The sequence below is a fragment of the Lissotriton vulgaris genome, chromosome 10 (genome assembly GCF_964263255.1).
Source record: "Lissotriton vulgaris chromosome 10, aLisVul1.2, whole genome shotgun sequence".
Lineage (NCBI taxonomy): Eukaryota > Metazoa > Chordata > Amphibia > Caudata > Salamandridae > Lissotriton > Lissotriton vulgaris.
The window spans coordinates 343,287,573-343,300,246 of record NC_141698.1 but is presented as its reverse complement, the minus strand read 5'-3'; the positions used below and the strand labels follow the sequence as shown (position 1 = coordinate 343,300,246).

At 46.3% G+C, this 12,674-nt stretch overlaps 1 protein-coding gene across 2 annotated transcripts in view; it reads left to right on the top strand.

Annotated features, from left to right (window-relative positions):
• SETD2 (SET domain containing 2, histone lysine methyltransferase) overlaps window positions 1–12,674 on the top strand; it is a 1,045,105-nt gene that overhangs the window by 765,279 nt on the left and 267,152 nt on the right. For both annotated transcript variants that reach the window (XM_086941119.1, XM_086941120.1), the window contains one exon: window positions 3,063–3,202. In XM_086941119.1, coding sequence (XP_086797245.1) covers window positions 3,063–3,202 — 140 coding nt within the window. The remainder of the gene's footprint in view (window positions 1–3,062; window positions 3,203–12,674) is intronic.

The following is a 12,674-nucleotide window of genomic DNA, read 5'->3' as shown; positions in this document are numbered from 1 at the left end:
TTCCACAATTTTCCATTAGTCTGCTTTGGAACCATTCCAAACTGAAACAATCCTGAGACAAGAACCATGAATCTGAACCTTCTGACCTTAATCAAGAGGAACTCTTACAAACTATGTAGAACCAAATCGAAAAGATAGTTATGAACTCATGTATTGGAGGCACTCACAATGAAACCGAACGGTCATTGGTAAGAAGAAACAACCAAAAAAATACTAATACATAAAGTCATAAAGTCATGAAGACGTATTTTTAAACAAGACTCAAATCCCGTAAATTGTTCTGGGGTGGGAGAAACAAAGGATCTCAGGAACATTGGATGGGAATAATCCTTGCCTCTGTCCTCAATAGAATTAAAACTTTCCTTCATGTTTACGAGGACATTTTTAATTTTATATCTGGACTGGAGGCGAGGATCATGCTCATTCAAAAGCTTGTCCACCATCAAAGATGTCATACCCACAACTGGTTTGAAATAGAAGTTTTTGAACATGGAGTTTGAAGACCAATCTGCTGCATTAATAATGTTCTCAAGACGAGTCTCTAGAGAAAATACTTTTGAGGCCATTCCATTTCTGACAGAATGTGCTCCGAATTGTGAGGCATCAATGTCTGCTCCTTGCATTACCCAGCAGATCTGTTGAGCTATGGTGAGAGGAGTGACGTCTTAGAAAGGTTTCCTGAGGGATATTAACAACTGACACTCACCAGGTGGACGGAGTTTTTCCGTCATGCTTTCCTAAGCCTGGAGGCAATGTACCACTCACAACTTGTGGGCTTTTTCGGAAGCTGGATAGGATACCACTTTTGAGTTGAACGTTGTACTTCTAAAGATGTGGAAGGTGACCCCCTGTGGGTTGAAAATCCTTCCCGATATGTCCAAGGACCGCACGTCCGTCACTCTCCTACATGAAACTAGATGTTGTGATATCGTGCAGGTTTCCACCATCCTGTTCAGCCGGGTACAGCAGGAGCGATGAAGGTAGCTAATTCTCCGTACCCCTTAGCAATGGCACACTCTGCGAGTATATAGAAAACTCCACAAAGTGTATCACCACCAGGGAAGGGAAAAAAAGGGACAAAGGAAACAATAAAGTAGCAGCAGCTCAAATAATCAGGTAGGTCTGTTCGGATATATGTATGATGTATAAACCTCTCTGGTATCTGGTGATGAACCCTGCAGAGGGAGAAACAAGGAATCATACATGCATTCAAGTCTTTTATACTTAAAGATCAATGCAATGTGTGTGTATAAACTTACAAGTTAAGCTGCTGCTTGAATCTCATAGGAAACAGAATCAAAAAAGGGAAAAATAAAGCATAAAAGAAAAGAAGTGCAATTCCTGCATAGTGCATGGCATCCTGGATTCTAAAGGTCAAGTCACCCCCAATAGTCATACAGGTAAGTAATTATCACAGCAAGTTCCTCTGAGAATGGTGCCAGTATTCTCAAATGCAACACCACTCTCAAGTGAAGACAAAACGTAGTTCTAGTTAATATCTTGAACCGATCTCCTATAGATAGATAAGTGCACAATGTACTGAAAAGTAATTCGCAAACCTCACCTCTGTATTAGCGGCATACGGTGAACGAGAGTAAAAAGAATTACTTGATCCTAGGCAACGAACAACAAAAATAAATAACGATGTTACAGGCGTGGTTCGTAGAACATGGGAAAAAAAACAGGATTAAAGTATAAAGGACTTCCTTTCTTTCCAGTAATACGGTAGAGTGACTGCTCTACTTAGCAAATCCAGCGCGTGTAGGTACGCGACAAGGCTGCGCCCAATGCGCCTTACCTTAATGCCGACAAACTTATCCTTCTAGAAAACAGCAGAAAAAAGAGAAAGCCGGGCCACGCTACCCTCAGATCCCAGCGCGTTCAATGCGCGATCGAGGAGAGGCGCCGCCCAGTGTCCAGAGGCTCCACAGTGCGCTAGTAAATCCAGGAAACGGGTACAGGAACTGAGGTGGCTATTCAGGCTGATACGAAGCGTCCAAAGCTGCCCATCACAGCTTACTCCCCAAGTCAGGTGACAAGCACCAGACTCTAGTAAAGGAGGAGTTTAAGTATAGGACAGGAAGGAAAGAGAGAAAAGACATCGCCCCTAAGCATTCTGGGCGATGTAGTTTGCATTCACGCTCCGTCATTCCTCGTGTGCCTGGGTAACCTAGGGCGAAACGTGACACTAGACATATGAGCATGGTGAGTTTTGCTGACAATTCTTTGCGTGGCAAATACTTGTTCGGTTGCCAAGATCGGAAAAGACATACAATCTTGTTAACATCTCATAAGGTTGAGTACCTGGGCTCCAGTGGAAGTGACAGATTTATTCCTCCATCAGTTTACACACCAACGGGTGTTCACCCACTAGAGAACCTTGTATGGGGATGTGGCCAACAGATATGACTGACCTATAAGAATTGATCATATGATATGCCAATCTCTGGGATGCCAAGAAGGGCATGATGATGACCACTTCGCTCCCCATGGGATCTTGATAGTTTCGAAGACACCAACCAACCAATCTGGCCCTGTAACGCTTGTTTGTTCCATCTGCCTCTGCCAGAATTTTTTCAGCTTCTTGTGAAAGACCAGGGAGTCTCTATTGTTGCCGGAAATCATTCAGGCCATGAGAGGCATGCGCCCAGTGAGGATAATGGGTGATGGTTGCCCAGAGAATCCCAAAGGAGATCCGGCATATAGAAAGTAGGAACCATTTATTAGATGAAATAATAAAATAACTTGCCTACGTGCTGTCTCTATTGGAAGATAAACTTGCTTGCTAAACTCTTAAGTATGGCATGGTTATACTGCGAATGATGTAAAAATTCAAACAATAGTACAGAGAAGGCTGGCAAGGACTTCACCAAGAAAATATAAAGGTTTGGAAATTAAAGTAAAATGTGTGTACTCCTTCCTTAACTGGAGTGTATTAACATTTAACAGTTTTATTATATTTATATGATGCACATGTAATGCATAACACTTGCTACAAAACACCATTTTATTATCTTAGTAAGATTTGTTTTTGGTTGCGTTAACATATTTACTTTTTTCAGCAAGAAATAGTTGTTTCCAACACCATCCTGGACCTACCACCTCCATCACCACCAAAACCGAAAACTATTGTGCTTCCTCAGAGTTGGAAAACAGCCCGAGACCCTGAAGGGAAAATCTATTATTACCACATTCTTACAAGGTAAATTGTGTGACCATATCATATTCAAGCATTAACTCTAATATGACATGGAATTCTCCATTTTGGACTAGTAATGGGGTTTCTTTCTTTCCCACATTCTTAAGATTGTTAGTAACTTCAGGATTACCATTTTTCTCTACCAAAACCCCTTAATTGTTCCTAAATGCACACCAACTTTCCTTTAAAGCCAAGAGGGGTTATTGCAAAACAATGGTCTGCAGGGCCTAATCCTAATGCAAATCTTTCAGTCTTAACATAAGCCTGCTCCCTGGTCTGAGGCCTCTTCATAGACAAAGACTTCAATTTTTCAGCTATACAAATAGAGAATCTATGCGACACAAGATGTGTGATCCACTTGAGTGGAAGATGTGAGAGTATAGAAACTAGAAATGCCATACTTAAGAAGAATTTTGTCGCATGGTGTCTAGAAAGCAGACTGTTTCTCTTATTTGACCCGTTGTGGACTGGCTGTTCCTTGGAAATTGGGGAGAGGCTAGTGCATTGTGATTAAGCTCCCACTGTCCTCGTTTGGCCTTAAAGGTCCACTCTCACTAACATCACTATCAGCTACCCATCACTGGTCTAAAAATCTGATTTCAACTGTTAAACATCTTCTCTGTCCCCAGTGCCTAATTTTCAATCTAGTATTGCTCTTATTGTTCCTGTGAAGTTTCTACTGGCCCTTGCTTGTTTTTGTGCAGATCATACTACAAGCCTGGACTGCACACAACCACAATCAAACACCTTAGCCACTCTTGTTGCAACAGGATGTTTCTCGGTTAGGTACACAAGTCTATCTATTGGTCTCCCATACAAGATGCCCACATACTTTCATGAGTTTCTTTGGGCACTGCCTTCAGTTTTTATGTCTGGTCCGGATATTCCTATCCTCCTTTGAGCTTGTGCCTTTGAATGTGGCACACCTCTGCATAACCATGAAATTTCTGGAACCAAAACGTCTGAACCATCAAAAATATGCTACAACCTAAGACATTTAGGCCCTACCTTGTTTTGTGCCACTTTCATGCACTCCTACAATATGGATTTTTGCCTATTCCCAGACACCAGGAAACCTCCCACCTAGTGGTGAAATTGGAAACCTCTTCTAAAAGCTGTTCATTTTCTGGGATATGTTTGGCCAGTGCTGTGCATCCATCACAGCGTATTTGCAACTCAAATTTTTCGCTCATGTTGGGCCACAGCATCACTAAGTCTTTTTTTAGGTTGAGCCTGCCTACCAGACCGTACAAGCTGTAACTGTCTGGGTTCAAAAGACCTATTGTGGGCTTAGAAAGAAATTACAGGAGCTTACAACCTGCTTTTGATTGCCACTGATTGGCGTTGCCACTCATTTGCTTTCTTTTTATTTAATGGCATTCCTTGTCCAAGCTTCTCCATATTTTGTTTGTTCTTCCCCTGGTGCATCTTTTTGCTTTAGCATACCATGAGAGTACATGTGTTTTTCAGCTCTCTCTCATCTAAATATCTTTTGTGCTTCTTCCTGCCTCCTCAGTGCTCTCTGTTGTGTTTCTCTTGTGTGCTTCTCTCGCCACCTCATGTTTGTTTTCTCTTATGCTGCTTTTTTCCTCTTCAACTTCTTCCCATTCTTCCTCCCACCCACCCATGCTCGGTCTCCCATGCCCATCATGGGGTATTTTTTTAATATATGTATATCTTATGTTTTTTAAACGATATAAGGCAGCATATTTTTGCTAAGCCCCTCAGTCTTAAAAAAAAAAAAAAGGGCAGATTCAGTACTTCTTTTTCATTTGTTTTAAATTTACCAGTACATTTCTTATTGGTAAATAAAAACAAAATGGCACCTGCATCATTTTGCAGACCCATATGCCTAATGACCCATGTGCTAGTTTACAAAATGACACGCTCTGTGGCTGCATTATTGCACCTTTATTTTTGCTTTTTTTGTTGTTAAATTTACCTCGGCCATGCTGCACAACATCTTGTCAATGCTGTACAGCATATCTCTCATATTCGAAACCTTTTGGCTTTGCTAATGCTTGTTTCTACTGCTTCTCTGAAACTCTGCCTGCTTATATTGTACCTTTTTTTCAATCACCAACTTGCCAGCCTATGCCATAACTCTAGTTACACAGGCAGTCAGGCAGTGCCACAAAGAGTTTGCAGAAGCCGACATGCAAGCCTAATCTATGTTACATTTGAGAAGCAACCATCTTGTGCACAAAAAAAGACTAACGTCTACAGCAGAAACATGGCATCACCTAGGAGACATTGGGCTTAATTTAAAAAAAAAAAAAAAAAAAGTTTAGACTGTGGTCCTAGTCTTAGAAACCAGGTGTGGTTTAAGGAACTAATCTTTCGGTGAGGAAGCAAAACGCCCTCAAAAAAAGGGCCCTTAAATTTAGATTTTCTGTAAAATTCACCTTTCTTGGCTAAGTATAGCTCATGTTAGTAATCCTTGGGAAGGTGAAAGCAACAGATGAATTACCATTTTTATCCACTTATGTTCAGATTTCTTATGTCTGGACTCAGTGGTTAAGGTTCAGTGGGGTGGTGCTCGTCTCATCCTGGAACACAAGGTGATTTGTAGTCTAGTTTCCATAGAAATTCAGTTGCTGTTTTACCCTCTACTCAAGTTAGTCTTCCTGTGATCATGAAAGCTTTCATCTGCCTTTGTGCTATGGGGTTAAATGTTCCCCTTTTCTCATGGATACTTGTAACCATAGTCTCCTCACTTTTGAATTCCAAGGTGACAGGCTGAATCTGGGACTTTTTCATAGCAGAATCTTCTTTATGCCAGCAGGGGGCACCACTGGACAGCCGGATGACCTCATTCCACCTCCAGAGAAGATGTCCCGTAGCCCGCGCTGCCCCTTTGCAATGATGTCAGTTCCATTTGTTCCACACCCTTCTACATGGATCCAGAGGTCCCTTCCCATCTGTTATTTTTCATTGCATTACATTTATTATAAAAGTCAGTTTACTAAGGGATTGTCCCCTCCAAAAACCACTGGTTTTAAGTTGTTCCTAGATTGTAGGAAGCAGATGTCGGTCACGGATCCACACAATGTCGACCTATGGTATCTAGAGTCCCCACACAATTCGAAGACAGGCAGTAGCTGCTCCATGATGCCTCCTGAGGCAATCAGGCAATTGGAGGTAAAGTTCAACTTTGCTGAACACAAGAATTGCCATAGGTCACACTCAGTGTATTCACTCTACGTTGAGGTCCAATCTTGGTCCAAGTCCCGGTCCCCGCTCCAGGTCTCTGTCTTCCACAAAGTCAAATATTAGGTCAAGGGACAAGTTGCTTAACAAGCGCAAGAAGTCAAAACGGAACATGTCCCTGTCTTTCCTCTCCATTTACAGGGAGATGTTGTGTAGTTGGCACTCCGAAGCCTCAAATCAGGTACCATGGTCCAACTTGAACTGTTACTAGACTGGTCCCAGTGTACTCCAAAATCCATAGGCAGTTGTTAACCCCTCATCAAATAGAGACATTTATAGAGGCAACGCTGTAGGAAGGTGGATACCGGAGAATGGTTGCCCCCAACTTTTTGCCTGGTGTTTTGCTGGTTTTCCGACTTAGTTGGCCTGGGACCCTGCCAATCAGGACCCCAGGCCTACTGCTCTCTCTGTAAAATGGATTCCATGTACCGTAGGTACATATCCAATTGGTACTGGGCCACCTTATCAGACCCTGTCACTCAGGGCATAGGTGTACCCAAGGCCTACCAGGGGCTGCAGCGTGTATTGTGCCACCCCTGGCTGGCCATCTAAATCTGACACAACTGGCTGCACGACAGCTGGGACAAGGTGGTGTAATCACCCTTTGCTTTAGATATAGTATACCTATATCTAACCCTAAAATGGACACACAGATTCCTATCAGTCACTCCTATGGCAGGCCTTGACAATCCTGAAGGCAGAGTGCTTGGAATCGTGTGAGATGGTGCTCTGGCATGAGCTGAGCCCGTTTGCAGCTTGCGGAACCAAGTCCTAATAGCTGTTCCATGATCACGCATACCATATACTCTTAAAGGCATTATAATCCTCGCGGTTAAATGCTATCTTTGGTATCGCTTTATCAAAACATGTCGAGTAAGGTGTCATACCAATTGGAATACTAACCCCTCGCCAATTCTGGCGACGGGGTTAGCATTCCACCCTTCTAGAGGGACACGACATGTATGTAACTGTGAACCCCGGTTAAAGTTAACTCAAGCCTCAGCATCACAAAATGGATGCTGCCACCACAGACACAAGTCTGACCCCCTGCAGCTGGGAGTCCTTCCAGCGAGGGGAGCTTGGACAAAGGGTTTCCTGTCAGGGGCGGTGCTAGCACCATCCCAGACAGGGTTTTGTGTATCCTGGGTAGGCAGGGCTTTACAGGAAGGTGACTGCAAGTGGCACCCCGGTGCTCACTACGCATCTGCCGGTTAGAACCAGTTCCAGGGGCACACCAGCCCCTGAGCTGGGGAAAGTCCGGCATGGGAGAGGGGTGTAACCACCCCCCTTCCTGGCCCCACCCCTAGGGCAGGACCTAGTTGCGTACCCACCCCTTTCTTTAGGATAAAGGCAGGAGCGGGGACCCTTCCAAATCAGATCATCTTTGAATCAAGAAACTACTTTCTACGAAAGGAACTCTCGACTTCTTCTCAAGATTTCTCCCTTGTGGCTAAGGAGTAGTCAACCTGCATCCGCAGGCACCATCTAAGAACACTGCGGTTTGCTGCACGTCCTTCCCCCGGAATCCGACCGACCAGCACGACGAGACCCGGCTTCCCTGGCACCTCTGACCTCTACCTACCTCTACAGCTAAGCTGAGAACCGTAGGTGCGACGAGACCTCGAGGGACCGGCCATCATCAGAACTGCACGACTTCTATCCAGCACGATCGCCGAGGGATCCTCTGGCGAGTGCTTTGGGGTCCGAGAAGCCCCGACCCTGAGCAGCTCCAGCACCGAAGTCCAGCCCCCCAGCATCCACGAGATCTGCGTGGGGCCCTTCTGCTTTTTGCTGCTCACCGCGTTGTCTGGCTACTAGCCCGCTGGCTTGTGGCCTTCCCGACGACGACCGACGACAACAACACTGCTGGTCTGGTTGCTCCAGACTGGCCCTTGCTCCCTTCCAAAAGAGGAGCACCCCGGACCCTCCTGGTCCACTCCAGACGCCATTTTAGGTCCACCGCGTGGGCTTGAATTTGCAAAGACTTGTTGCCCCAATCCTGGGTCCAGCGACGTCGACAGCATCAACCATCGTGGGACAGCTCGCACCTCCATCCTGGTCGCCGACAACGCCTCCTGGTCCGTGAGACTGCAGAGCCCAGCGTCGCCCACTCACCTGGTCGAGGTGACTCCATCCGGTGCCATCCTGGTGCCCATCTGATCACTGGCTAGTGATTCAGGACTTGGTCCCCTCTGCTTACAGGTGTCTTCCATCTTCGATCCAGGCTTGGATCCATCGAACAATCTTCACTGGTCGCCTGCCTGCAACTCCTTCTTTCAGGCTCCTGGTTCGTCAACGACGATTCCCGACGTCTTTTCAGACCTATGCAGCCGCAGCCCCTGGGCTAGGTAACTTCGGCATTTCGGTGCCCTAGCATAGCCTCACTATCCAAGGGTCCAGATCCACTTCCGTTTTTGACCCACCTAGTCGGGTTCGCCCGAGAACACTAACTTTGCTTTTACTAGCCTCCATAGACTTTGTCCCGCATCCCGCGTGAGAGTGCACACTCTGCACCCGAGTCCCCTAGGCCTCCTACTAGTAATCTGAAGGTTCAGTAACGTAGTCCTAGCGATTCCAAAGCCTATTAGTACAGTACTTACCTGCTAGTAATTTCGCATTCCACTTTCAGAGTATGTTGTTTTTCGTGCCCCTCGGGCATTTGTGTAAATTGTGCAACTTACAGTATTTTCGTAAGAGTTTTGTTGTGTGCTTAGTACCCTGTCCTCATAAAGAGTACAGGGCTGTTGTGATCTAAATAAATACACTGTTTATTTTCATAACACTTGTGTGGTGTCCTTTCACTTGGTGTTCAAGGGGTATATGTGATGGTATAACAGCTGGCTTAACACGCCCTCTAGAGTCTAGCCTAAAGACTGCTCTTGTCCATGCTACTAGGATAGCTGGTCTATCGGTTGACTTACAACCAATCATCAATAAGGGTTGTTTGGACTGATACATAGTGATCACTAGAATAGTGAGCACTGCATATCAGGCCAACTTCTCACACATGGTAGAGAGAAAATAACTTGTAACATATTCCTGTCATTATGTTAGTCCAAACTACAGCCAATCAGGCGCAAGCACTCCTCCAGAACCTTCTCCTTAGAGCTCAGTCCCTCAGATTTTCTACTGCACGTCATGTGAAGGGAGTCTCCCTGAGCTCTGCTCAGTTTTCTCTACTTCTACTGGTTTTCCTGTGATTTCCAGCATGTCTTCAAGTAAGAAGTCTTTATTTAGACCTTGTTCTTCTTGTGGGAAGCTGCGGCTTTACTCTGAAGATCCCCACAAGAAGTGTATTTACTTTCTTTATCCCGACCATGCGGTTGGCAAATGTACATTTTGCAGAACCTTTTCAACTAAGACCCTTAAAGACAGGGAAGGCCTTCTCCTCCTGTGGCTTCAGAGACTTAAAGACAAGGATTCGGCATTTTCTGACGCAGAAAGCCTGGTGTCAGGACCTTCTAAAGCAGCTTCTAAACGTAGCAGTGTGCAGGATTTGCCTTCTCCATTCCTGAAAAAGAAAAAAACTTTCTCTCTGTCGCTCCTGCGGTGTCTTCACCTCCTCCTGCTACGTCCACGCCCACAAGACCTGGCTCACAGGCGTCTGCTGCTTCTTCCCGTCATGTTTCTGCTAAAAAAACATGTCTCTTTGTCGACTGGAGCGTCCACGATCGTCCCGACAACGAGATCTGCCTTCTCCGGCGACTTTGACGATGACATCTGCCTCGGGTTAATCAACGATTGCAACATCGACGTCATCCATGTCGACGAAGGTATCCCTCAGTTTTAAGACGGTTTCATCGACGATACCTATTGCTTCGTCGTCGACGAAGAAAACACTCTCGTAGTCAGCAAAATCTTCGTCGACGAGAGTTAAGAAAACTTCGTCGTCGGCTCGGTCGACAAGAGCGCAGTCGACGACGGATTCATCAAGTTCGTAGACGGCGGCCCCGTCAACAAGTGCTCCGTCGACGACGGCTTCATCAAGTTCGTCGATGGCGGATCCTTCAGCTACGGCTCCGTCGAGGCCTATACCATCATCGTCGTCTGCTCCGCGAAAACTTCGACGACGATTGCATCTTCTTTTGCATCGTTGCCTTTAGTGCTACTTTCTTCCTCCGGGTCTGGTTCATCCACCGTCGACCCTCTGCACCAACGTCGCAAGATGCCTGTTGACCAGTTGTCCATCCCAAGTGATCCACAGCCTCCTTCGCTCTTGTTTGCCACGGGTTCCGAGCAGGTCTCTGGTTCTGAGGACGATGTGGATGATTCCTTCAGGGCGGCTCGCAATCCTTCTGATTTGATTATTAAATGCCAGGACTATGGTGAGGACGATGAAGAATATTATTTTCAGGCAGAGGAACGTTCCGTGCAGGTTCCAACGGCGACACTGCTTCTGTTGATCATCTCCAATCTCCAGCACATGTTGGAGGATTATAACCGGCGTTTCCCGCCATCTCAACAGGGTTCGCCAGTGCCTACTGCTCCTGTGTCTGTTGCGGCTCCTGCTGCTGTTCCACAACCGCAACCACCAATGCCTTCTCCTCAGGTTCAGACATCCGTTCAGATTCACACTACAGTGTATGCTGATGACGATGATGATGTTCCTCCAGAACGTGAGGATGGGTAGGTTCACAATGGTGTGGACGACGCCAGTCATATGGCTGAGTGGGACGTCTACCAAATTCAGACGCCGACCCCCCTCCTATAACGCATGGGGATTCTCCTCCGGTGGACATTACAAGTTTCCATCAACTGATGGATAGAGCGGCTCAACGCTTTAAGCTGCTAAGAGTCCAGAGAGAGGAGGACTGTTTTCTCTACGACTTTAAAACTTAACCGTTTAAACAAATCCATACAGTCCCCATCATCGATTTCATCTGGAGTGAGGGGGTAAAATTAATGCAAACGCCAAATTCCATACCGGTGCAAATGCCTCACCTCGAGAAGAAATATAAAGCACCCTTTGGTTCTCCAGCGTGCCTGATTGCGCAGCCAAAGCCAGATTCAGTAGTCACCCAGGCTGCTCAGCGTCGCTCCAGAAACCCGACTTCTCCCATTACAGCTCCTCCTGATCGGGAAGGTCTTCGCCTTGACGCTATTGGGCACAAATTTTCAACGATGGCCTCTACCACAGTGAGAGCGGTGAATGCTTTAGCCACATTAGGGCGCTACGACAGCCAGATGTGGTCAGACATGTCTGCCCTTGTGGCCCTCGTCCCGGAGCCCTCCAAAGCGGAAGCCTTGCAAATTCTCCAAGAAGGAGAGAGAACGTCGGAGGAGATTATAGACTGCGCTGTTGATATTGCTTGTACTGGCTTCCGTCAGCTTGCTGGGGCAGCTGTTTTGCGACGACAAGGTTGGTTACATTCCACCTTTTTTCGCCAGGAGGTACAGGCGAAGATCCTGGATATGCCGTATGAAGGTGAGTCGCTTTTTGATGCACATGTCGACGAGGCGCTGCAGACAATCAAGAAAGACACTGACACTGCTTGTTCTTTAGGAACTTTACAGGTCCGTAAGCTTCTTTTTTCGTGGTGCACGCGGACGCGGCACCTCTTTTACTTTTCGCGGAGGATACAATCAATACCGCTCCTACCACAAGGGTAACCAATGATATTCTTCTCAACAACAGCAGTCCTCCTGTCCGCAATCTTCAAAATCCTACCGGGGGAAGTCTTCTTATAGAGGATCCACTTCCAAATGACAATGACTTGCCTTTTCCCCCAAAAGTTGGAGGTCGAATCTCCCTGTTCTCTTCTCAATGGTCCTCAATCACCTCGGATTGTTGTGTTCTGGACATTGTAGCAAAGGGCCATGCTTTGGAGTTCATCAAGATTCCTCCTCCCACTCCACTATCCGGCCCGCCTCCGGACCACCTCAAGGAGCTTTTCCAGCAAATCCGTATTATGATAGGGTGCCATTGAAGTGGTTTCCAAGTCTCAAAGGGGGAAGGGATTTTATTCCATTTTTTTCCTTATACTCCTGGATTTGCGAGCACTCAACAAGTATCTCAAATGCCAATCCTTCAGCATGCTTACACTCGTAGAGATCTTGCGTCTTCTCTCCATGGATGACTTCATGACCACCATCGACCTCCTGGACACTTACTTCCATGTCCCAATTCTTCCACGGCATCGGAAGTACTTGCGCTTCCGGGTGGGGCGGAGAGACTTCCAGTTCAGGGTGCTGCCTTTCGGTCTACGCTCCGCCCCTCGTGTCTTCACGAAAGTATTAGCTCCAGTGGTGGCTTACCTGCGTCTCC